We start from the raw sequence: 26,991 nt of genomic DNA, 5'->3' as shown, positions 1-26,991 counted from the left end.
CTGAGATGGGATAGAGAGCCTCACCTACCCAGCATTTCTTTGAAATCCCCAGATGCCTACAGGAGGACATCAGGAGAGTCCTTCCCCCTCCTCCACACAGTGTATGCAGACTCCCTTCAGCCCCCTGACAGGTACCAGGGAGTTCTGGCCACTCCAGTAGTGCCCCCCAGGGATGACCCATCATGCATTTCCCAGAACAGTTCATTGCCTTTGTCACGTCTTGTCACCTAAATTCTTACCTTGGAAAGTGCGGTCTATGCAACCACGAGAGTCTTCTCGAGTCCAAGGAAGAAGCTGGATGTCCGAGTCAGACAGACCTAGGTTCTGAGCTCACATAATATGTGACCCCTGCCATCCCTGCGGGACTCAGTGTCTTCACCTGTAAGATGGGAATGCTTACCACTAAGGCTACGATTGTTGAGAAAGTTGTTGAGAAGATTAAAGGCGATGATGAATGTGCGGTGCCAGAATCGTGTCTGTCCTACAGTAATCGCTAAATAAATACAACTTGCTCCCTGGCCTCGGCTGTTTCCTGGCATTAGAGTGAGCACCCCTTCCCAACACACACTCTAGATAAAAACCCCACCACCCAGTCATTCTTTCAGATCTAGGAGGTCATACTCAAGTATCAGATCAGGAGTATTAGCAAGAGGAGGTAGGTTCCTCACAGTAGTGGGAGGAGGGGACTAAACGACAGATTACTTTTCTCTATTTTGTCCCGAGCTCGCACCGGAAGGGAGCGTAGTGGAGAGAGAGGGATTTGGGGGACCAGTAAGTCCCCACCAGAATAAATCGCACTGCAGACCCACAGGGAAGGAAAAACACCATCAGGTTGCATTTTCTTCTGACGGAAAGGTCCAGTCAGAATCCCAGGGGGTTCGCTCGAGTGAGGCCTTCTTTCCTCCCCCTCCTGACAGAACAGGTCTCCACTCCGGAAATAAAGGTGTTGAACTGGACCCAGGAGGGCAGAAACTGCAGCTTGATGCTGGCCTGCGAAGTGGAGAAGGGGGACCATGTGGCTTACAGCTGGAGGGAGGAGACGGGCGCCGACCCGCCGATCTCAGCCAACAGCTCGCGCCTGCACCTCAGCCTGGGCCCTCAGCACGTCCACAACGTCTACGTCTGCACCGTGAGCAACCCCATCAGCAACCACTCGCAGACCTTCACCCCGTGGTCCGTGTGCATGCCAGACCCTCCAGGTGAGTGCCCTGGTGGGGGCCGGTGTGGCACATTGACGATAGGGGCTCAGTCCCCAACCGGAACCAATGGTTCCCGCCTCCACCCTGGGAACGACACTTGACACTTTTCTCTACGGTTGATAAAAGCTTCCTCGGGTGCGTTCGGTGGGTGCCTGCCGCTCGTAATCGCCAGGAGGGCATTCTGCTCAGTTCCCAGCCGAGGACACCGGTGGGAAACGATGGAGTCAGACCCAGAGCGCGGGCCTCCCCGTTGTGATTCTTCCTTTCCCCTCCTGTCTTGGCTCTAACCCGCAAGGGTGGCAGGTCTCGACTCCCCAGTGCACGGTCTGCTCATGGTGGGACAGGTCTGCACCATCGATAAGACTTGTCGACCCCCTCCGTGCAGGAAATTGGGCACGGCTATGAGACCTGACCTGTGCTCTCCAGCAGCATGGTGTGATGACAAGACGTGAAGCATCTGCTCAGTAATGGAAAGCAGGGTATAATGAAGGGCCACCTGTTAATGGTATGGACCGTGAACCTCATAGCAAGTCAGATGTCCCGGGGGGTTAGCTCTCTGACCAAGACCTGGATTGTGGCGTTCGGGAATGATGACAAACCACACAGTACTTTGTTATTGGCAGAGCGCTTTCAGAGGTCTCATCTGTTTTGTCCTCACAATGACCCTACCAGTTAAGTGTTCTCGCCGTCCTCATTTTACAGACGAGGAAGGTGAAGCTCGTAGCATTTAAGTACCCTCCCCATGCTTCCTCGAGGTTTAGCACCTAAGCCTCCACCTTCTGACTGCTCATTCTCCAGGAAGCACAGCATCATTATTCTGCTATCAAAAGGAAGGGAGGGCCGATTAAGTGACCATCTGAGGGTGGAAGCTAGCTAGACAGACCGCTGACCCTTTTCAATGACAGATCCTGTGTCCATGCCTCAGGTGGGTTCAGGGACAGAAGGACTTGGCTGCTGGCCCTCCGAGCATTACTGATGCCCTGACATTCTCTTTTCTGCATCCACTGTGGGGAACAGGAGCCATTCCAAGGGGACTTCAGCCCGCTGTAGACTTGGTGTGTCTACGAGGGAGGCGTTCTAGGGTTTGTGGAAGGTGTCCCCAGTGGCTCTGGACCCAATGCCACTCTGCTTACTTGCAAGTGTAAGGCCTCTTAACCTGTCTGAGACTTAGATTCTTTATCTAAAATCGTAACCACTGACAGGTCTTAACTGTTTCCTATATACCACTTGTGTGGCCTCACACTCAATTCTCACAGCCACCAAAGAGCATCAGTACACCCCCACTTCACAGACGAGGAAGCAAAGACATAGGGAAGTCACACACAGAGCACGTAGCAGGGCTGAGCTGTCTGATCCTGGAATCCTCCTAAGTAGTCGTGGAAAACATAACACGCTTTAAACGCCTCGTAAATAATTGTAAAAATGCAAGGATTTTCTTGAGCCTTCTGTGGTCATGGCGAACCTCCTAGAGCAAAGACAGGGCATGAAGAGTTTTACCCTGGCCTATCTCAAAAAAAGGAAGGACTCTCTTTGCGCTTTTCTCTGTGGTTCAAGAAGAATTTAATTAGTGCTTTCCAAAGTCTTCATAGGTCACGAAGCTCTGTCCGGAGTCAGTATTCTATGATTCGCTTTGCACGTAGAGTGGGAAGAAGGCTAACCAAAGTTTACAAGGGATATTTGCTGCTAGGGCTGCTGTGACCGAGTTCCAGCAACGGGGTGGTTTCAACCACCAGAATGTATTGCCTCACAGTTCTGGAGACTAGAAGTCCAGAATCACATGGTCGGTAAGGCTGGTTGTTTCTGAACCTGTGAGGAAGAGGTCTGTGGAGGCCCCTCTCCGTGGCCCCAGGTGGCTGCCTTCTCCTCGTGTCTCTTCACACTCTCTTCCCTCAGAGCCTATCTCCGTTCAGATTCCCTCATCTTATAAGGACACCAGTCATGTTGGATCAGGGCTCCCCTGTAATCGGTTTTCTGGTGTTGCCATAAGGGAAGACCACGGACTGGGTGTTTGAGTGACAGGAATTTATTTTCTCACAACTCTGGAGGCTAGAAGTCCAAGATCAAAGTGTTGACAGGGCTGGGCTTTTTTGCTGAGGCCTCTCTCCTTGGCTTGCAGATGGCCACCTTCTTGCCATGCCTCCCTATGGTCTTTCCTCTGTGTGTGCACACATCTCTTCGTGTGTCCGGATTTCCTGTAAGATTGGGTTGGAGCCCATCCTAATGGCCTCATTTTAACTTACTCGCCCATTTTAAGATCCCATCTCCAAATACATTTGCATTCTGAGGTACTAAGGGTTAAGGCTTCAAAATATGAGTTTGGGAGGGACACAGTTCAGCTCATAACGCCACCCGAAAGATCTCATTTCAACTTGATCACCTCTGTAAAGACACTGTTTCCAAATAAGGTCACATTCTAAAGACTTCAACATGTGAATTTTGGGGGAAGCACAGTTCAATCCATAACACAAATAGAGATCCCTCCCTCCTGCCTCTGGGGGTGGGGAACAATGGCGCATCAGAACAAATTCACATAGCTGGGCTGTGGCATGCCATTCCCAGTACACCAGGCTGCCTAAAGACAGAAAACAGAGTTCTATTAGCTTATTGACTTGTGTTTAATGAGTATTACTAATCCTTAAAATACTGTGCTTAGTTTGACAACCTCTGTTGAGATTCTACTACGTTCCAACATTGTGCTAGGTGCTGAGTGCACGAAGACAAAAAAAAAAAAAAAAAAAAGACCTGATCCTTGCCCTTAAGGAAAGAGATCATTCTGGAAGTAGCTAATCCTAGATCATGTAGTGGTACGGGCAGAACAGAAGTAACAAAGAAGAAGGAATGATTGAGGCTATCTGAAGCAATCAGAGAGGCCATCGCAGAGGATGCGACACCAAGTGGGTTTTGGAGAGTAAATACAAATTACCCAAGCAGATCAAAGAAAGACATTCCAGGCAGAGGGAAAAGCAGAGGCAGCTGGGTCTTGTCCTGTGTTACCCTACAGGCAATCGGAAGCGACAATCGATAGAGGAGTAACACGATCGGCTTTGCATTTCGGAGAGAAATTTCAGTGGTGTGGAGAATAGGTGGGGGCAGGGAAGAGGCAGCAGAAAGAGACACTAGTTATGGGGAAGGGCCACCCTTGCAGTGACCCATCAAGAGATGATGAGGAGTGGCTGTTAGTTTAACAAAGACTTCATACAAGGGAAATTCCAGCCTTGGGACTGAGCGGTGGAGTCTGAGGGTTTCTTGGAGATCTCTTCACTGTGCCATTTTTCTGATGACATTTGTCCAGGCTCCCAGTGGTATACTCATCCTTCTTCCAATGGCCACTTCATTATTTTACAGTAAGAAACGTCTTTGTTTGTTTGTTTGTTTGTTTGTTTGCTTCTGCTGATTCCCAGTGAGCACGGTAAGAAACATCTTAATGTCTCTTGCTAGGAAGCATCTTTATTGCCAAGTCCAAATCTTAGGGTGCTACAGAGCACTCTCACGAGGTCCCCCAGAGCATGTTGATGTGGGTCGACGGTGTGGGCCTTGCTGTTGTCCTTCGTGACCGTCTTCGGAAAGAGTTACATCTATGCTAGAACGAATAATACAAAACCTCAAGCAATTCAACTAAAAGGGAATGTCCCTGGGAGCTCCTCTTGGAAAGAAGCTACTTTTCCGTAGATCGCCAACAAGTTGGCTCAGCAAGCCTGGGTTAGCGCAGAGGAAGAGACAGGTGACACCTGCCAGGGAGCCCCAGGGGCTCCCCCTTTCTAACAAGGCCAGGGAGCACCCACTGCTACCGAGGGCAGAGGCAGGTCCCTCTTCATCGTGCACCCAGTCCGGCCGGTGTGACAACAGTGGCGGAAGGATGGAGCCTGGAAGGTACCTCATGGGCTGGAGCCTTGTCACATGGCCACCCCTGCCGCAAGGGAGGCTGGCCGGCCCTGGGACTGGACAACACCCGTGCTTCCGTGGATGGATGGGGAAAAGTGTGGGCACAACCGGTAGCCTCTGCAACACAGTGTGGGTGGGATAGGCGGGCGTGAGGGGCTTTTCTGGAACCCGGAAACTCTGTGAAACTGTTCCCTTGGGTGGTCCCGGACCTCAAATCAGCGTATGGGTTGTGAGCATCCCCAATTCTGAGTGGAAGCCACCTTCGACGAGAGGGTGTGTTTTGAAGGCTGGCTGACTTCTTCAAGTCGCTGTGCGCTTTTGCAGACGGCCTTGCAGACAGAACCACATGAAAGGCAGGAAGGAGATCTGTTCTCAGACCGTTATGGGGCAGCATCTCACTACGTCCTGGGGGAGACTACGTTTGTTTCTCAGATTCTTTTTCGTTTTCTTCTCTCTCTCCTTGAAGAATGAGGTTTGGCGGACTTGAGGAGGGACAGCTTTTGTGTGTCTGTGGCAATGGACTTTCAGAGGTTAAAAAAAAAAAAAAAGGCCCCCCATCCTTTGCCTTGGAGGCGTGGCTCCGGGCCAAGTTGTCAGGTTTAAACCACAACCCACAGGGGAGAGGACCAAAGGTGAGGGCTCACAAATTGTGCCGGGGTTCTCGACCAGCCTCCTCAGCGGCTTCGAAGAGGCTCCAGGGGTGGAAAAAGGCCCCACCTCCTATTTAGAAACGTTCAGATGGGATTTCTTTGTGAATGAACAATGGGGCCAACGGGCCCCAGGACCACGTTGCTCTGATTTCGTTCTGAGAGGCCTCACTCACCACAGGACTGAGGAAGAAGAGGGAGAGCTGGAGTTTTCTGTCACAGGAAACGGTGGTTTGAAAATGGGAACACAGGTGGTGCGGAGGCCGCAGGCACACAGCCTCTTCCTGATTCCATTTCATTATTATGAAGCACATGCTAAGTAGGTCAGCGCTCGGTCCCTTTGATTCCACTTGGAGCCATTCAAAAGTGACCCTGCCTTCCTTCTGAGACCTTCTTATATTTAGGGCTCTAATAATTCTTAACCAAAGGATACATGCCAGTCTTCTTTCTATGGCTTTTAATTTAATTTAACTTCTTTTATCTTGTGCTCAGTAAGTGCCCCCCCCACCCTACATTGTATCAGGTGGTGGGGGGAGGGGGTGCGAATAAAGCTTAACACAGCGTTTACCTTCAAGAATTTACAATCTAGGTGGGACTTCTCTACCTTACCAGGTAGAAAAATATTATCATATTAAGAAACTTCGACTAAAATTCCTCTCTGGAAAGGAACAGTGTTTGTTTAGAATTGTACCTTAGTTTAAATGTTAGCGGGCAGGGGCGCCTGGGTGGCTCGGTAGGTTAAGCGTCCGACTTCTGCTCAGGTCATGATGTCACAGCTCGTGGGTCTGAGCCCCACGCTGGGCTCTGTGCTGACAGCTCGGAGCCTGGAGCCTGCTTCAGACTCTGTGTCTCCGTCTCCCTCTCTGCCTCTTCCCCACTCACGCTCTGGCTCTCTCTCTCTCTCAAAAATAAATAAACATTAAAAAAAAATTTTTTTTAGTGTTAGCGGGCAGGAGGTGACACCCCTCCCCCAAAGAATTCAGCTGTGGGTTAGAGGATTCTGTGCAAGAAAGGGGACAGATGTGGCTTGTGCAGATAGAGGAAGAGAAAAAGAAGGTCTGAGCCTGTCAGATGGTGGGAAAAACCCACCTGGTTCATGATGGAATCCGTTCCCTGTGACCTTTCAGATCTTCAGCAGAGGATTCACACCCACAAAATCTTGGTGTAGGTTTTTGGCTGTGTGTGTGTGTGTGTGTGTGTGTGTGTGTGTGGAAACTGCTGAAGGCATTGAACCTTGCACCCAGGACAGCCCAGACCACAGCAAGCGGAGCCATAGGAGCAAGTCTTTCGTTGTACGAGGAAGTTATCACCTGACATTGTAGGAATCACGGGAAGCCTGACAGCATTCTGTCCGTATCGATCCAAATTGCTAAGGGCAGGGAGTACCTGACATTTAGTTTCCACACAAGCATCCGTATCACGAGAGAATAGTACCAAACCGAGGAGGACCACGTGTAAGGATGCCTGCTAGACAGAGAGAGAAACGAAGTCATAAGCCGACAACAGGATGGGGCTGAAGTGTCGGTGGCCAGCGAAGGGACTCCGGTGGACGTGAGATCAAACCCATCGTCTTGTCCTTCCAATCCACCAGCAGGAATTTACCGAGAATGTACTGTGTGCCAAGTCCTAGGACACCAGCAAAAGAGGGAACGAAGTGGCCTCTGAGAGGCTAGCAGCTGGCAGGGGAGTGGAGGCTGGCGGAAGGAGGCGACAGCTGTGCACCTCATGCTGTGCTCCAGGCACTGCTCTGGGCACCTCCCACAAAGATTTCCTTGGCTCGTCAGAGCGACTGTGCGAACTGGATATTGTCGTGCTCGCTTTGCAGTCGCAGAGACTGAGGCCCCAGAAGTTATGAACAGCCTCTCCGAGATCACAGAGCTATCAGGTGGTAGGTCCAGAATTCGAATCCCCCTGTCTGGTTCCAAATGACCTCACTGAAAGTGATCTGCACCACAAAGATAATGGCACAACTCAGGTTCTAAGACACACGGCATAAGCCAAGGTGCCGCAGAGTCGCGGGGCAGGGAACAAGGAGAGGTGGCACAGGTCAGGGAAACTGACACAGAGGAGGCTCTGGGCACACCTGTCTGAATCGCAGTTCCCTCAACGTAAAAATTAGTGAGTCGGGTGAGATGATGCTCCAGCTCCTCTAATATTCAAAACCTCTATGGAGCTGTCGCTTAAATCCTCGAACAGGTTCACATTACTTTGCATTCAAAGACTAGGAGAAGAATCCGGGCTGTGAAATCTCAGGATGACGGCCAGCTTGCCTCTCAGATCTGGCTGGATGGGCAGAAGCTGGTCAGTTATGTCATGGGACAAGGACAGCAGATGACGTTCATCCTCACGGCTCCCTGGAAAAGAAACAGGGCTGGCGTTGTTACGGGCTCTGGCCCAGTCATTTGTTCTTCAAGTAACTGTTGTTTTAGCAGGTCCCCAACAGACACGAGGGAAGAAGGGAAAGGAAGTCGTCTCACGATAGTCAGACTCGCTGTCATGATTTTCTGGGTCGCCTCCATGGACCCCTGGAACATGGTGGCGCTTGGCTGCTGTCTCTGCTTCTTAGCTTAGGATTTGGGGCACTTCTCCATGCCCCTGGGGTTGGCAACATAAGCCCTGAGTAATCATTCTTTCTTTGTGCTGTCTCAGACACACATGCACCCACACACACACACGCCCCACCTGCGAAGAGGGTTCTCAGTGACCACAAGCCATTCAGAGGGGGACCGCTCGCAGGAAGTTCCAACCACAGTGGTGTCTCCATGCTTAAATCTTAGGCTTGATATTAATCCAGGAGCCTTACAGCCACTCTCTGCTTGCACCCTGGCTCTTTGATCAGGTCACATGGCACGCCTGTCCGCTGGAGTTGGTAACTGGCAGGGTGAAAGCTTCTTCAGTCTGGGGAAGAGGGTCAATAATCAAGAGGGTCAACTGCTTACAAAGCCAGTTCAGTGAGGTTCCTTGGGATGCCTTGATGTGTGAAAGGCCTAGGAAGCAAAAGGAGGAAACTTTTCAAACCCAGGAGGCAACCTCTGGTGAGCCATCGGGCTGAAGGCCCACTTGGATCTTGCCTTTTATCGATGCCCTGAGACTTTAGCCTGTAGCTTTGGCCAACTCTGTGAATGTCACAGGTCAACTGTGTGAGTGACGCTTGTAGGGACTCTGCTCCTCTACAACCCACCTATTCCTTCATCTCAACATCTCCCCTCACCACCCCCCCCCCCGCAATCCACCCCAAGTTCAACAACAAGCAGGCCGATTCTACAATCATCCTTATAAACTACCCTGACACATTAATGCCAACACCTGCCCTTATGCCATAGCTGGCCCTTCAATCCCACGGGTTTGAACTGGGTGGATCCACTTATATGCAGATTTATTTTTATTTTTTTTACAAATACAATACGGTACTGGAAATAGATCTTCTCTTCCTTACGGTTGTCTCAACATTTTCTTCACCTTTCTTTACTGTAAGAGAACAGCATCTAATACATATAATACATCAACTCTCTGTGTTACCAGGAAGGTTTCTGGTTAACAGTAGTTTTTGGGGAATCAACTAAGTTTTTGGGGAACTTAACTGGTTAACAGTTAAGTTTTTGGGGAATCAAAAGTTACACATGGATTTTCAACTGTGTCAGGGGGCCGGTACCCTAACCCCCCAGGCTGTTCAAGGGTCAACTGTGTTTAGAGCCTTAATGCTGTTACTTTACTTAAAATCCTGGTGCTTCAGGTAATGAACCCACTGTTCATTACCCTGGGGTAACTCACCCCGAGCCCATAAGCCTCTCTGACTCTCCCCGAAGTCTGTCTTCAACACTCAGCCACATTTGTACCCCTAGACCGATCTCTAGTATTCGAGGGTCTCCATGCCTGCTTCCTTCCGCACAAAAGGGGAGTAATGAGAACCTCCCAGGGCTGTTGTGAGGGCTGTATCTATTAATACACATGATGCCCTAAAAATAAAGCCTGGCTCATCGTCCGTTACTACCTCAGTAAGCTAAATGTCTTGTTTTCTGGGACTCAGGTCTCTTTCGCTCTTTTCCAAGGTACCGCTCCTGGCTCAGAAGGATTTGGTGAAGTGGGTAAAGGAGAGAAAGCATTAAAAAAAAAAGGGGGGGGTTGCTCTGTGACTTTGAGCCTGCTGACTGCCACTCAAGGTCTCATGTTAAGCCTGGGGATCGCTGAGAGGAAAACGTACATGCTTTTCTTTCAGTTCGGGTCCAGTGGCCTCAGTAAAGTTATTTGCATGGAAGGACGATCATAGCACCATCGTGTTCATTTTTAAGAGACAGAAATTGGTCGTTCTTCCTCCCAGCGTCTCATGACAATGGTGTGGGGGGGTGTCGGGGTGTGGGGACAGTGGGCAGTACCCATGTGTTCATTCAACCAAAATGGATGCAGGACGCATGAGGTTTAACACTAGGGAAACGGGAAGAGAGGTTGACTTGGGACAAAGATGAGTCTGATTTGAGCCATGTGGCCATCAAGGTGCCCATCAGGCATTTGAGCAGAAAAATCTTTACAGAAATTAGGAAAATGGAGTGTGGAGAGAGGAATAAGGATAAGAGAACAGGTGGGGAATCTTCGGTGATCTGAAGCCGCTATCTGAAACCATCAGAGTGGATGTCTCCCCTGAGAATAGAGAACGAGAACATGAGGCTTGGTCTCCCCACTTCCGGGAAGGATGTTTTTAAACTCGCAGTACTGTTGAGATTGCCCTTTGACCTTTTTTTTCAGAACTAAGACCCTGGGGACTGTATGTCGGGCTGTCCTCAGGGGCCATCATTGGTGTCATCTTGACGCTCAAAGTAGCAGTGCTGCTGTTGAGAAGAAGAGGTAGGTGTCAGTGAAGAGACTCATATCAGATTCTGCGGTAAGCAGGCACGGCTCCCCACAAGCAAAGATCTGCTTGCACCCCTTAGCACGCTTTTCTCCACAAAGCACCTTTGCGATAACTAAATACACATATCCTGGGGCCTTGCTCAGTTCGGTAGAAATCAGCATGTCTTTTTTTTTTTTTTTTTTATGTTTATTTATTTATTCGGGGGGCGGGGCCGAGAGAGAGGGAGAGAGAGAATCCCCAGCAGCCCCAGTGCCGTCAACACAGAGCCCAGCTTGGGGCCTGATCCCATGACCCGGGTATCACGACCTGAGCCGAAATCAAGAGTCGGATGCACTGAGCCTCCCGGGTGCCCCGTGATTCAACACATGTCTTGATCCCCTGTGTTGGGCTGTGGGAATGGAAAGAGGGATGAGCCACAGGTGTCTAACGCGGGAGGCCTTACACAGATCGTTCTCATTCCGTATGCCTCGCTCTGGTGTAGACGTATATACAGGATGCTGAAGGGGTCCAGAGGCTTAACAATGTTCACCAGACGCAGAATCCAGGGGACTCCTGGATTTCATTCAAGAAACGTTAGAATTACTAATAAAAAGGCACTCATCCAAGGGTTGAAACCTTTCTATAATTTCTTTTTATTCCCACAATATCCTCTGCAAATCGTTTCTACGTGACTCAGCAACAGGGTAAAAGACGCAGAGAGAGGCTACGTGACTCGTGCAAGTTCACTCAGCCTGTTAATGAGAGACCAGAACTGACACCCACCCCCCAGGGTGCGTGCCACGGGGAAGGTCCACGCGTCACCGGAAGGCAGTGGAGGGAATGCTCTTTACTAAGATTTGTGCACAAATTCTGCCTCACCTTGGAAAACGGTACCATTTGCGAGTTGCTTAAGGCCAGACCAAATGATACGGAAGGTCACCCGGGATAGCTCTGAAGGCCCCATTACTTCCTTGCAGGTTAAGTACCTAGAGGTAGGGTCTCTTGGCCTCCCCTCCAAGTCGTCCCCTGATTCCACATCAAGGAGCAATGCACTCGGCCCCACTCGCCTCACCCGCCCATACCACAGTCCCACAGGTCCAGTTTCCCGGGCTGGCCGTCCCGTGGTGAGGACGGGACTTGATTTTCATGCCACAAAGCTGATGGCTGATCTTATTTGCCAAGTAGATCGGTCACGTGCGACCTTCTCAAAAAAGCCCTTACCGCAGCACCCTGAGTCGGGTTGGCTTGCATGAAAAAAGTCAAGATCACAGCCCAGCCGCCTACTTTTGTCTCATTTCCTCCATCTAAGAGTTAGCTGGGGAGGGGTTGGGGTGGGGTGATTCAGACAGAAACCATGATGAGAGCCTAAGGGGATGGGGCAAGGCACCCACATTTGGCCTAGATAAGAAGGAAACGGCGAGATACCAGGATTGAGGACCCTGAGATTAACACGAATGCCGTCACCTCCGAGATGCCGCCTGACTCTGAAGCTCTGCAAAGGGTCTCCCTAGCAATTTCATGCCCAGAATACACTGCTCCAACACACGGGGTCGGGCACTGGCCAAACTTACATTCACACGCAGACTCGGCCACTGACGGGCTGGGTAACTGAATCAGTGAGGTCTCCCCTGCAAAACAGGGGTGAAGTTATGTAAGGTGCGGTGTTGTGGGGATCCAGGAGTCCATACGCCCAAAACACCGAATACGGGGGTATCCACGGACAGATGGTGGGACACGGACAGATGCACGACAGATGGACAGATACATACACGCTAGACAAATCTCCTAAGGGAGTGAATTCAAACACCAATGGTTTAAGTCCTATCACCAGCAGATGTGGCCGCATCTGGGAACAGCACTCAGGACAAGCCCATGAAGCCTGGGTAACAAAGGACGACTTTGTCCTTCAGGCCACGGTTGGAAAGGACGTTAGACATTCTCCATCTGAATTTTACGGTTAAAGAGAAGAGACCCAATTCGGTGGCAGGTTCTGTCCAATGCCACTCAGCCAGTGAGGACTAGGGAGTAGCTACCCTCACTCTAAGGCCACGATGAACATTTTCATTCGGCCCCAGGGCCTCACTGACTGAGCTGAGTTGAGCTGACTCCCAAAACCTGCTCTGGAGCTAGGAAGGACACTGTGCGACCGAACGATCTTGAACGATCAGTGTTTCTCTCGGACGCGGCGTTTCAGCCTCCCTTCTTTCATCTGTCTGAGCATTCGGGGCTGTCCCCACAATCACCCGTTTCGGCCAGAAGCTGACCCGAGAGTCGAAGTCCCTCAAGACCGGGGGTCTGTTCTCCACTGTTTGTTCCCCTACAGACTGAGCACAGGCCAGGGCGGGCGCGGCTAACTTTGCAAACACTCTCACAGACCCAACCTGTGCCCCCCTCTCGTTACCCCGTCAGTCACCCCCAAGCCCCAGCCTCCGTTCTGCACACTCGGCAGCCAGTATCAATCCTGGCCAAAAAGTAAAGCCAGAACCACCAGGCACTCCACGCACACCCCCCACCCTCGGACACAAGCACATCCTACGCGGACGTTCTTTGAGAGCTTTGAGCTTCCCCTTCTACTCCAACGATCATATACTCTCATGCGGCACCTTCTAGCACCTTCACCGCATACATACATGTTCGGCCTTCCCCTTCCAAATAAAAGCGTACCGCTCCTCGGTGCTATTCCCTCAGGGACTGGCTCCTCGTTTTTTTAAGAGGATCAATTGATCCGCGTTAAAATAAGTCCAACCTAAAGACCCTGTGTGATTTCCTCGCGGTCAAGCCTCCATTGCTTCTGCCTGGACTTGGCAAGCGTCCCCAAATTAGCCTCCATGCTTTAGTCTGGTACTTTCACCACGCATCTCACCCCTGCACGAAGCGCATAAAGAACTCCAGAGAACAGGGGCGCCTGGGTGGCTCAGTCGGTTGAGCGTCCTCGGCTCAGCTCAGGACTTCCCGGTTTGTGAGTTCGAGCCCCGTGTCGGGCTCTGTGCTAACAGCTCAGAGCCTGGAGCTTGCTTCGGATTCTGTGTCCCTGCCCCCCCTTCTCTCTGCCCCTCCCATGCTCATGCTCTCTCTCTCAGACTGCAGGTATGCGACATTCCTGTAATTGCACAGGGTCGGTCTGGAAGGATATATGTCGAGCTTAAAAGCGATCGTTTCTGGACATGAAATTGCCTTGGTTGGGGTGGGGGACGAGGGATGTACTTTTGACCTTATGCAATTTTAATTTTTGTAATGAGAATGAATTATTTTTATAATTTAAAAAGACGAAATTCAAAAACTGGCTAACTGTTAAAGTGTCCTGCAATGAATTAAATTCCAGAGACCCTAGGCTCTGAGCAAAGTTTCCAGGTGGTGGGTGTTAGAATGACGCTGTCCCTTTATTTTCCGATCAGTCTTGGGGGATCATCCGTCTTGTACCCCCTTCCTCTACACACGCACAAAGTGTCCCAGAAACAGAGGGTTGAGTGAGAAAGCTGAACCAAGCGCCGTGCTACACGTGGGAGAGTATGCAAGCATCATAAGCCCCGTCCTCAAAGCACTCAGAATCCTGGGAGGAGACCAGATATGCACATTAAACAATAGAGATTAAAATAATTGAATGGCATTCCAATTCCCTGTAACACATACTGGGAATTTTCTATGGACCAGGCACTGTTCTAAATACTTGACAGATGACATCTCACGGGACCATCACAACAGCCCTGTGGGGGAAGATACTTCAGTCCCATTTCTCAGAGAAATAGAAACAGAGAGATCAAGTAACCAACCTCATGTCATGTGACACATATACAGGGGGTTTGGGACTTGGTGTTTGTTCCTTTGGTACTCCTGGGGAAGGGTATGCGGTGGGGGGGGTAAAGACCACATAGGTCTGAGTGGAGTTCTCTGGGTAGGCCACAGAGAGATAACTACTGTGATTTCTTTTCCCCAGGTAAAGCAAATCATTACCAGTCAACCACAGAAGCAAAAAGCCTTACTATCTATGCCCAAGTCCAGAAATCAGGTGTAAGTTCTAGACTTTCTTTGTCCGGGGTGGGCCTGTCGTGTTTCCGTGGGATTCCTGGCCAGTCCGTCTTGCATGCCTGACGTTCGTGGTTCTCCATGGGTTCCGGAGCAGAGGAAATTAGGGAAGCAGAAGTCAAGAACAAGAGCTCTCCAAAAAGGCATTAAACTTCAATGTCTGATGGGGCTATTTATTATTTGAAATGATGAAAACACTGGGTAACCTGGGCATCTGTGTCTTCATAGGGGAAGAACGAGGAAGCAAGAAACCTATGATAGACGACTCCTCTAGCTGTGGTGTTCCGGGTGTCTGTGGGTCCCTGTTACCTAACTCGCCCTTCTCAAGAGACAGGGGGGAAGGTCTGAGGACAGAGGGAAGGTTTAGAGAGGCTGTGGTATGATGTGTTGGTCTGATGCAAGTGTAGGAGTTTGCAAAGCACCATAGAGACAGGGAAGGAGGATTTGAGGATTCTGGCTGGACAGATGACTAGTCATGATAAAGTCAGGATGCAGCTATGTTAGAAGTTAGAGGGAGGCTAACGGAATACAGTTAGCCAGGAAGATATTCTAGTTTTTCAGACGTGAAGGCAATGCTAGGTGATGTACAAGGCAGAATCTGGTCATGCAGAGGAAGCAAATTCTGGAGTAAAGGGCATGAAGGTGAAGACAGCTTTGATTAACACCTTGGAAAATTGCATCAGATGGGAAGGCATTTCTGATAACCAGGGATGGACTCTTGGCCGAAGCTCTTATTTCTGCTGCCCCCTGGTGGCCTGGAGGGTTTAATACATAGGCCATCACTATGTCTGACAGCCAAGTTCCATTTGGCAATGGGAGACCTGGGGCACCTGGGTGGCTCAGTCGGTTGGGCGTCCTACTTTGGCTCAGGTCATGACCTCATTGTTCATGAGTTCGAGCCCAGCGTTGGGCTCTGTGCTGACAGCTCAGAGCCTGGAGCCTGCTTGGGATTCTGTGTTTCCTTCTCTCTCTCTGCCCCTCCCCTGCGCATGCTCTGTCTGTCTCTCTCTCTCTCAAAAATAAATAAACAAACAAACATTAAAAATAGGAGAGTCCTGGAGCACCTGGGTGGTTCAGTCGGTTAAACTTTTTACTCTTGGTTTCGTCACAGGTCATGATCTCATGGTTTGTGGGTTCAAGCCCCACATTGGGCTCTGTGCTGACTGCACAGAGCCTGCTTAGGATTCTCTCTCTCCCTCTCTCTCTCTGCCCCTCCCCTGCTTGCTCTCTCTTTCTCTCCGAATAAATAAACTGAAAATATGTGTGTGTGTATATATATGTATATGTATATATGTATATATGTATAGGAGAGTCCCAAGAGCAACCTCTCCCTTGCATTTACATGCTTAGATGGCTGGCTTCAACTTTAGCCTTCCCTGCCCACTCCGTCTGATGCTGCTGGCGTCTGTCTTCTTACTGTCAGGTATGACACATATACGAAGTGTGACTGTCGGCTCAGCGAATTACCCCATTGTGGAATCTAGTAAAGCAAACCTTCCCGCCTTGCTTTTCTCCAACAATTTTTTGACTCTTCCCGACCCTTTGTACTGACACGTGTATTTCAGAATCAGCTTCTCAAGTATCACAAAAGGGGGGAAAAACCCATTAGGATTGCGTTGAATCTACACATCCATTTGAGGAGAAATTACGTCTCTCAGTATCGAGTGCTGTAATACCATAATAACTACCACCCAGATCAGGGAACAGAACATTGCCAGCAACGCCCACAAGACCTCCTAGTGCCCACCCCCTCGTCTCTAGTCTCCCTCCCCTCGCCAAACATACCGCTATCCTGACTTCTAAAAATATACTTTAGCTCTCTCTCTTCCTTTAACTTTATAAAAATGGAGTCCTGCCATATTTTTCCTCTTGGGCCTGGTTTTGGTTTTGTTCTGGGCTTTTTGGGTTTTTTGCTCGGTATTACTTTCACGAGATTCGTATGTCTTTGTGCTTGGTATGTAATACGTTCGTTTTCATCGCTTCATTTATAGAATATCAGCGTACGGATATACTAGAGTTTACCTAGTTGACGATTGATGGACATTTGGGTTATTTCCAGTTTGAGACTATTATAAAAATTCCAACCATGAACATTCCTATGTGTGTCTCTTGGTAGATACGTGCAGATATTTGTGTTTGGTATGCACCTAGAAGTAGAATTGCTGAATCATAGGGGATGCATATCCTCAAATTGGCTGCATAAGGCCAAACTTTTTTTTCAAAGTGAGCGCACCAATTTTCTTTTAGGCCAGCTCTGCCTTCTAATCAAAACTGGGTGTTATTGGCCTTCAAAAAAATTGTTTTCATGTTTATTAATTTTTGAGAGAGAGGCACAGAGCACGAGCAGGGGAGTGGCAGAGAGAGAGGGAGCCACAGAATCCGAAGCAGGCTCCAGGCTCTGAACTGTCAGCCCAGAACCCAGTGTGGGGCTCGAACTCACGAACTGTGAGATCACGACCGGAGCCGAAGTCAAACGCTTAACTGGCCGAGCCACCCAGGCGCCCCTGGCCTTTTAAATTTTGGTCATTGGTGGGGCGCCTGGGTGGCGCAGTCAGTTAAGCGTCCGACTTCAGCCAGGTCACGATCTCGCGGTCCATGAGTTCGAGCCCCGCGTCGGGCTCTGGGCTGATGGCTCAGAGCCTGGAGCCTGTTTCCGATTCTGTGTCTCCCTCTCTCTCTGACCCTCCCCCGTTCATGCTCTGTCTCTCTCTGTCCCAAAAATAAATAAACGTTGAAGGAAAAAAAAATTTTAATTTTGGTCATTGGATGTGTCTTTTATAGCTTTATTTTAAATTTCCCTAATCATTAAGGAAGCTGAGCAACACTTCTTATGTTTATTGGCCATATTAATATCCTCTTCCTTGAAGTGCCTGTTAAATCTCTTACCCATTTCCCTTTGAACTTCAGGCTTTTTAGAATGGATTAGTATAAGTTCTTTAAATATTTTTAGCTTTGTGGCAGTTACATGTTAGCAGATACCTTCACCCATTCTGTGGCTTGCCTTTGCAATTTCTCGGTGATACCTTCTGATAAAGAAAAGTTGTTAACTTTAGCGTAGAACAATTCAGTAGCCTCTTCCTTCATAGATGGAGCTTTGTGTCCTGTTGGAGAAATCTTTTTCTCTCCTCCCAGGTAAGGAAGATATTCTCTGTCATTCTAAAGACGCTACAGCTCATCTTTCACATTCTATCTGTTATGTACCTGAAAATGAGTTTTGAAGTATGGAGTGAAATGGGTCAGGTTTCATTTTTCTCCAAATGGATATCCTATCAACCACGTATTGAAAAGATTGGCCTTGTCCCCATCCCACCACTGCCCCCCCCCCCCCCAGTGCTACCTTCATCACAAATCAAGGCTCCACATAGTGAGGATCCATTTTTTTTTTTTTTTATTCTCTTTTTGCTCCATTGGCTTGTTCATTTGTGCCTGTGCCTGGACCATGCTGTCTTTATAGACCGGTCATTACAGATTCATTCTAAGTTTGATATCTGGTAAAATGTCTTCTCCCTTGTTCTTGTTCTCCCCCAAGAGGTTCTTGGCCATTTTTGGTCCTCGGCATTTTCATAGATACTTTAGATTCAGTTTGTCAAGTTCCACCTAGAAATCCTGCTGGAATTTTAATCAGAACTGCACTGATCACTTGAGGAGACCATACGTGTTTATAGCATTGAATCTTTCCATTCGCAAAATAATACATCCTTTCCATTGTGTCAATCTTTTTTAATTTCTCTAAACGAAGTGTTGTAGGTTCTGTAAGAGGACTTTTCCATCATACTTTATTACTTGGCGTTGGAACAGTTGATATTTTGAATATTGTCATCTTTTTAAAAATCTTCAGTTTCTGTATATTATTGGTACATAGAAATACAATTCATTTTTGTATTTTAACCTTATATTTGCAGCATTGCTAAACTTACTTAAAATTCTAGTCATTTGTCTCTAGATGACTTGGGTTTCCTTTGTACACAACTGTACCATCTGTAAAAAAAAAAAAATACAGTTTATTTCATTTTCAAATCACGTAACTTCTCTTCCTTCTTGTTTTACCGGCTGAGGTGCCTTGTCCAGTATGGAATGAAAGTGTTAATAGAAGGGTCCTTGGATGGTCCCAAACTCACAAGGGACACTTTCAATATCTGACCATTAAATATGGTTTTTGCCGAAGGTTCTTATAGCTGCCGTTCTATCTAATTGAGAATGTTTTCTTCTACTGCTGGTTTGCTAAGGAATCGATGTTGAATTTTATCAACATTCTGCATCTATTGATATGATCTTATGGATTTTTAAATTTTTATTTCTTAAGCGTTTAAAATTTTATTTAAATCCAAGTTAGTTAACATATAATCTAATAATAGTTTCAGGAGCAGAAGTTAGTGATTCGTCACTTACATACAACACCCAGTGCTCATCCCAGCAAGTGCCCTCCTTTAATGCCCATCCCCCATCTAGCCCATCCCCCCACCCAACACCCTGCCAGCAACCTTCAGTTTGTTCTCTGTATTTAAGAATCTCTTATGGTTTGCCTCTCTTTCTGTTTTTATCTTATTTTTCCTTCCCTTCCCCAATGTTCTTCTGTTTCATTTCTTAAATTCCACATATGACTGAAATCATATGATATTTGTCTTTCTCTGACTGACTTATTTCACTTAACATAATACATTCTAGTTCCATCCATGTTGTTGCAAATGGCAAGATTTCATTCTTTTTGATCACCGAGTAATATTCCATTGTGGATATCTATATCTATATCTATATCTATATCTATATCCATATCTATATACACACACATATATATATCCGTGGAGATATATATATATATATATATATATATATATATATATATATATCACGTCTTCTTTCTCCATTCATCAGTCAAGGGACATTTGGGCTCTTTCCACAATTTGGTTATTGTTGATAGCACTGCCATAAACATTGGGGGGCATGTGCCCCTTCAAATCAGCATTTTTGTAGCCTTTGGATAAATACCTACTAGTGCAGTTGCTGGGTTGTAGGGTCGCTCTATTTATCTCACGAGCCACACTGATTTGTAAAGACTATCCCACTTTTGCAGTCCCGGAATAGAAGCAATGTAGTCTGCTCCTTTTAAAATACTTCTGGGTTTTATTTCGTTAATATTTTCTTAAGAGGGTGCTGTCGGTGTCTTGTTTAGGTTTCCGAGGGGAATTGGCCTGCAATTATCCTTTCTTGTAGCTGCCTGGTGAGGTTTTGACACCAAGATTATGAGTGGGAGCTGCATGTTAGTTTCCTAGTGTCGCTGTAAGAAATGTCTACGGACTTGGTGGCTTAAACCAGAAAAAGCTATTCTCCAGTCATGGAGGCCAGAAGTCCAAGTTGAAGGTGCTGACAGGGACCACGCTCCCTCTGAAACTTGCTTTTCCTCTTCTAGCTTCTGGTGACCCTGGGCATCTTTGGCACTGGTTGGCTTGTAGCTACAGAACTCTAATTTCTGCCTCCCTCTCTGTGTCTCTGGGTTTTCTCCGTCCCTGTCTCTTCAGAGGATGGTCCTAAATCCAGTGAGGAGCGTAATCCAGTAATCCAGCTTGACCTGAGTTTGAAATCCTTACTTTAATTACCTCTGCAAGGACCCTATGCCAAATAAGGTCACATTTAGAGATTCTGGATGGACCTGACTTTTTTGGTGGGGGGGTGGGGGTCAGTTCAACCCACCACATGGTGTATTTCCTTTGGGCAGGATAAATATTATCGTTCCCCTTAAATTTTCGGCAGGGTTCCCGGGTGAAGCTCTCTGAGCCAGGAGTTCCTTTGAGGAAGGGTTCTTTTAAATTATATTTTTATTATTCCGTTCACCTCCCCTTTTAGTAATGAAGCAATTTTTTTTTCTGTTCTTTAGTTGCTACCCTAGAAATGATAAAATACATCCTTGACTCACCAAAGTCTAATATTTATTCTCTTCCTGGACAAGACTTCATCTTCGTTTGAAGTTCCCCTTCTGATTTATGTGCCTTTTTTGATTTTTTTTTAAAGTTTATTTATTTTCAGAGAGAGAGAGAGAGAGAGACAGACAGACACGGGGTGAGTGGGGGAGGGGCAGAGGGAGGGGGGAGAAGAGAGAATCCTGCACTATTAGCGCTGAGCCCAATGCAGGGTTCGAACCCACAAACCTGTGAGACCGTGACCTGAGCCAAACACAAGAGCTGGGCGCTCAACCAATGGAGCCACCCAGGTGCCCCTTGGCCATTATGCAATTTCATGTACGTTTTAAACATAGGAGACATATTGTTTTACGCATCAACATGTATTTACACTTCCCTAGGTGTTTACAATTTTCTTTGTTCATATTTCCAATGCCTGTATGATATCATATAAAGACTAATTATGTGGACAATGAGGAAATATGAACATTTGCCTTGTTCTTATTTGCGATGGCAGTATGTTCCCATGATAAAGACCAGGGTACCGGGGAAAATTATCTAACACACGTCTACTGTCTGCTAGGGAACTCTCTAGGTCTTACCAGGACTGCTACCTTGCACAGCTCATGGGGACACTGCTCACAAAGACTATGTGAGAATAACACCCCTGGAGTTTCTTGTAGATCATGCTTCCTGGCCTCATGCCCTAACTGAAGACACCAAGATACCAAAATGCACTAAGCCGTTACAACTATGTTTAAAATAATTCCATAAATCCAGCTTAAAATCCTGAAGGGAAATCTGGCAACGTGCTAATAGCCATGGTGTGTCAAAGTGGTGAGACTATAGATAGTTTCCTTTATACCTTTCTCTTTTCCCAAACTTCTTTTTTTTTTTTAAATTTTTAAATGTTTTATTTATTTTTGAGAGTGAGAGCGCGAGAGGGGGAGGGGCAGAGAGAGGGGAACAGAAGATCTGGGGGCGGCTGGGTGGCTCAGTCGGTTAAGCGGCCGACTTCAGCTCAGGTCATGATCTCACAGTTTGTGAGTTCGAGCCCCGCATCGGGCTCTGTGCCGACAGCTCGGAGCCTGGAGCCCGCTTCGGATTCTGTGTTTCCGTGTCTCTCTGCCCCTCCCCTGCTCACCCTTTCTCTCTGTCTCTGAAAACTGAATAACATTAAAAAAAAATTAAAAAAAAAAAAAGGTCTGAAATGGGCTCTGTGCTGACAGCAGCAAGCCTGACGCGAGGCTCAAACACACGAACCATGATGTCATGATCTGAGCTGATGTCGGACGCTCAACCAACTGAGCCACCCAGGCAGCCCCTCTCCTTTCCCAAACTTCTTAACTTCTCCCCCGTGCCTCTAAGTCGGTGGGACTCCTGGCTTTGATACTCTTGCACGTGCACGTAGGAAAGTGTTAAGTCTTTCTGAGCCTTAGCGTCCCCATCGGTGACGTGTCGCTTCGAGATTTGACAGAGTGGATGTGAGCCCGATGTGGCATCTGCGGAAAAGTTCGTAAACTGGCACCTCTGGATATGTGTGCCTATTGTTAAGTTCAGTACTTGGATGGGAAAGAGAAGTCTCGGGAAACCGTGTCAGAGGAAGGAATAGTACGAACAGCAGTGTGGGAAGGGATGAGCTCTGTGTGCTGTCGGTGACAGGAGCGAGACAGATCTTATGAAGACCCCGTTCCCTCCAGCTGCCCTGGTGGGAGCCACGGCGATGCCAGTTCACCATGAGGAAGACTTTTAAGACATCTGGGAGGAGCTCATGGTGACGTGGGCTGCCTTACCAGACTGTGAGCTCCGCAGTGTTGCCTGGGGCGTCCAAGCAAAGCCCCAAGAGCTGAATTCCAGGGAATTTGGAGGGACCTTTCCACCAGGGAAGGTGGCTGGGCCAATGGACTCTGAGGGGCTTTCTAGCTCCAAGCTTCTGGACCTTGGGCTTCTCCATGGGGCGGATCTGGTGGAATCCACTGCCCGGCTGATTTCTTGCTTTCCTTGCTTCTCTTCTAGTCCATTCAGAAGAAACCTGATGCCCCGTCAGCTCAGGACCCCTGCACCACCATTTATGTCGCTGCCACAGAACCTGTCCCAGAGCCTGTCCAGGTGAGGAACCGGTCTGGGCCTCCTCTCTGCAGGGAGGGAAGAGGCCGTCTCCTGAAGCGGAGAAGGCAGGCCCTGGCACGTGGGTCACCAGGAGCCTCTGTGGCTGCGGGACTTCCAGGAGACCCCTCCTGGATGCTCACTTGGGGACACAGCTCTCTCTGTTCCCTAGTGTTTCCCTGAGGGTTGTCCAAGAACCCCATCGGCATCGGCATACATGTATTTGCTAAAAATTCATTTTCCTGGGGCTTTCTACCGGGTCAATCAGAATGTCCACGCTGAGTAACCAGGCATCTCTACATTAAACAGCAACCTCCCCAGGTGGTCCCAGAGCACTTTGACATTTGGGACTTGCATCTTGCATCTAGGAGTCGGGCTGCAGAACAGAATCACAGGGGGGGCTTTGTTAAAAGGCTCGGGCCAAGGCTCTATCCAGTCCCATCTCACCAGAAGGTCTCAGAGTGGCACTCTGCCTGGCGTGAGCCCAGAGGACCCTGTGGCGTGTGGCCCAGACTGAGCCTTGCCGGCTCCCCCCACTGCAAAATGACCATGGATTAAACTGGCTTGATGGGAACTATGCCTTTTCCTAAATGGACAGAAATTCTGGGCTGAAATCTTGGCTCTAGTGGGGCTCTATATTAAATAAAGCATTTTCTGAGACAATTGAGGATCAAAAGGCCACAGAAATGCTTCCATTCGCCCCCTGCCCCAAAGCTCCCACAGCCAGACAGACACCCGGAAATGCCGGGGAAGATGCCCTGCCTGCATCGGGACTCTATTCTGAGGACGCTATCCTATCCAATGGGGAAAGTGAACACAAGAATCTGGCTTTAAAAAGTTTTAAGAAAGAATACAGATTTTTAAAGAAGTTTTCTTCACCGAAGCAGTCTGTTATATTTCACATTTTACAGCAACCTCCCCCCCCCCCCCGCCGAATTCTTCCATTCCTGTCTTTCTTTCCCTGCCTCTTGAGTGCACTTGACCTAGAAGATGTCTTTGCCCCAAGTCCTTGTCTCCTCTCCCTTCCTGTGGGCTGCAATCTTTCCTTCTCCCTTTGGGTCTCATTAACCCTTTCTAAACCTCAGTAAATCAGAACATCTTGGCTTCCCCAAACCGTGACCCGCGTCCAACCTATAGCAGAGACAATGGCTTTCCTTAAAAGGCAGGGGCAGGACACAGAGCAAAGGGGGGCATCGCTCCTGGTCTTCCCAGTGGTGATTGTTGATTGTGTGCGCACACCCGGGAGGGAGCTGGAGCCCCGGGGCGGAGGGGACGCTGGCAGTGGGGGACCCGAGTGCTGTCCCCGGCAGGTCCCCCGCCACCTGATACCTGAGACCCTCTCCTTTTACTAAGCAGCACGGTTTCCATTTGCAGCCTGTGAAGCCAGTGCCTGAACCCACAGACTTCTGTTTTGCCCTCAGGAACCAAAGTCCATCACAGTCTACGCCAGCGTGACACTGCCAGAGAGCTGACCCCAGAGACTCAGTGAAGGGACTTTCCGCAGCAACGTGGAGGGGCCCAGATAAGCACCGCACGTGGCCCCAGGTCCCAAGCTCCCCGCGACACTGTGCACATCTGCCTTCTTCTCAGATCGACGCCCTGGTGATGCTTCTTCCACAGCCACCCGTGGGATGGACGAGGGGCCGAGGCTTTCCAAGCGCTCAGCCTGCTCCTCGGGGCTCAGGCCCGGAACAGAGAACTACTTGGTGCAGCTTTCCAGCTCTGTGGTGTAGCAGACGGAATGAGTCATGTGGGTCCCGTGAGCTCAGTCCTCCAGGAGTCTTGCCCCTTGCCTGGACCGGACGATAAGAGCCAAAGGCGGGAAGCTGGGGCCCCCAGTGCCTCCCAGGCAGCTGCCCACCAGCCACGAAACCTGGGACAGCTCACGTGCCTATGCCTGGTCCTGGGAGCCGACCCCACTCCCCATGCAGCTCCGATCAGGGCCCTGTGCCTCACTTTCCCCCTCTGGACGGGCAGTGAAGGGTGAACTCCTTATTATAGGTAGAACACTCTGGGATTATTCTATGAAAGAAGCTAATCAAGTCAGTACTTTATTTGCAAAACCCAGAAGCTGAAGGGTCAATAAACCAACAGCAAGACTGTGAAGTCTCTGAGCTTTGAATAATGGAAGGAAAATCACCCAAGAGTCTCAAAAAACTACAGGGTATTTAAGTATAATATTATAGAACATATATATATATATATACTTATATATGTGATATTTAAGTATTTAAGAACTCTGAAAAAATGTCCCATGCAGATGGCATTAGGTTTAAAGAAACGTGGCGAGAGTTTACGATGACACCGTTACGGAGGGATTCAGAATTATCAGAAGTGGCCCCAGGCTGATCTTTCACTTCTCCAAATGATTTTTGAATCCCTATTTCTCTGTTGGCTCCATTGAACAGCAGTGTCGAGCCTCAGCAGAGACCCTCTCGCCACGTTCTGAACCCATTTTACACCCACAGGGTCCTTACCAGGCACCCGTGCCCCACCCCTCCTCACGCTACATTTATCCCGAAGTGGGAAATGAACATATTGTGACCCAACAGCTACAAGTAATTCCACGCTTCCTGACTTCAATTGCAGGCCAGAGACAGAAAGTGTCTCTCTCAGTAAAGTCCTATTTTCTTCCTCTTCTTGCTCTCAGACAGGCCTTCTTCAGTTTAAGCTCTTTTTTTCTGATGGGTTCTTCTATGACCTTAGTGAACGTGGGTTAGGAAATCACCAGCGATCTCACAACCATATAACGAGGGTCACCGACTGTTCAGCTCAAGGACGCTGAGTGCCAGGGGCACTGCTCTCGTCCTGATGGGACTAGACCCCGACTCCGCCACCCCCTCCCCTGCCTCAGTTGGACTCAGCAACCCAATAACGGCCGGTGCCCCGTCTGCACCAAGGTGACCTCCTCCTTGTCTCTTCCTTTCTTGTTTCTAGTTCAGAGTTGGGGCCTGAGTGGCCAGTTCTAGGTCACATGCCCATGTCCTACCTCCAAGGGAGACTGGGAATTGAGTATCTGGAACGTTCCATTTTCGTAGTGCTTGGTGGGCTCTCCCTCTTAGGAGTTAGGAATTCTGCAAACGCAAGCAGTGGGATTCAATTCTGGGAAGGCAGACAAAGAAAAAAAAAAGTTCGCTACACCACCCTGGTATAAACTGAGGCTCGTTAGCTGTCTATTCTCCAAAACTAAGGGAGCTACTATCAGGGATTTGTAAACTCTGAGGTTGTGAGCACTCGGTCCTTTACTATGACTCACACTGTTCTAGCAGATCGGTTCCCAACACCTGGGTTTTTCCCGTGGCCGAACCCCACCCGGTGGAAGGAAGGAAACAAAGTGGGGAAGAAGAGACTATCCCCTCAAAATTCCCAGGCCTGGGCTCAAGACCTCACTGAGGAGGATGGCTGTGCCGTGCGGACGTTCAGGCCGACCTTCGAATGACATTTGACGTCCTGTTCTGCACCATCCAGGCTCCGGGTTCAAGCCGGAAAGCAGAGAGCCCTCAGCTCACACCCTTCCCCGAAAGGCACTGCTGCTGGGCTGGAGCGTTTCTTTTCCTCAGGCCTAAAGACGAAAAAAGTCCAGTTTCCCCGTGTTTCTTCTCTCATGTCTTCTTTTGACTGAGCGTATCTGAATTCTGGAGAACTCAAGAGGAACAGACCATTCTCGGGCTTAAGGGACTGGTGGTGCTCTACAATACGGGCCAGTGTGGTCCCAGGCCTGTCCAGGACACTCACTCTGGCCACGCGAGCTGATGTGCTGGTAAAGGGTGCATATGGGGGCTGAAGGACCACGATTACAGTAAGTTACGTCTCTTCCTGAGTTGTTGTTTCTACCTCCTGGAAATGAATAAAATTCAGACAATCCATCAAGGAACCTACACTTTTGTCTTGTGTCACCTGAAGGATTCATAACGTAGCAGTATGGCAAGACACGTTCCACAGACTTGTGTCTCTAAAGCTATGAAGCGCTGAGGGTGTCTCATTCGGTTTGATGAGGTGGGAAGCTGTCCCTTTCCTAGGGTGTGGGCAAGGGTTTTAGCTCAAGGTAGGAGCCACCCTCCGACAGAGACAAGAGCTGTGTGGGCCCACACCTGCTCGTATTCCCAAGGTGAAATAAATATTCGAGTTCCCTGGGGAGCTTTAAAAATATATACTGATGCCCAGACCCTATCTCAAACTCAAACGAAATCTGGGTTCAGATCTACAGAACCACCTCCTTAGAACCAGAAAGGTTTTTGTGATGAGTTCCCCACAACAGCCACAAGGGGGAGACGTAGCAATACAGTCCACCCCACACCAGCATCCCCCACACCGCTTCTGGTCTAAAGGATCAGGACCGAGTCACAGATTTGCTGAAGCTGTGGCCGAATCCTCATCAGTTCCCAGCACTTGTGGGCTGGAGGGAGAGTTGACCC

At 48.8% G+C, this 26,991-nt stretch overlaps 1 protein-coding gene across 2 annotated transcripts in view; it reads left to right on the top strand.

Annotated features, from left to right (window-relative positions):
• SLAMF1 (signaling lymphocytic activation molecule family member 1) overlaps positions 1–26,442 on the top strand; it is a 35,851-nt gene extending 9,409 nt beyond the window's left edge. Inside the window, exons 3-7 of one of the 2 annotated variants that reach the window (XM_027048539.2) lie at positions 918–1,199; positions 10,469–10,567; positions 14,488–14,561; positions 22,487–22,579; positions 23,998–26,442. In XM_027048539.2, the coding sequence (XP_026904340.1) occupies positions 918–1,199; positions 10,469–10,567; positions 14,488–14,561; positions 22,487–22,579; positions 23,998–24,048 (599 nt within the window). In that variant the 3' untranslated portion in view covers positions 24,049–26,442. Of the gene's footprint in view, positions 1–917; positions 1,200–10,468; positions 10,568–14,487; positions 14,562–22,486; positions 22,580–23,950 lie in introns of both variants that reach the window. The other variant, XM_027048538.2, reaches the window with a different exon arrangement.
• Positions 26,443–26,991: the final 549 nt, after the last annotated feature.

The sequence above is a fragment of the Acinonyx jubatus genome, chromosome E4 (genome assembly GCF_027475565.1).
Source record: "Acinonyx jubatus isolate Ajub_Pintada_27869175 chromosome E4, VMU_Ajub_asm_v1.0, whole genome shotgun sequence".
Lineage (NCBI taxonomy): Eukaryota > Metazoa > Chordata > Mammalia > Carnivora > Felidae > Acinonyx > Acinonyx jubatus.
The sequence above is the reverse complement of the archived record's forward strand: the minus strand, read 5'-3'. Positions and strand labels throughout refer to the sequence as shown.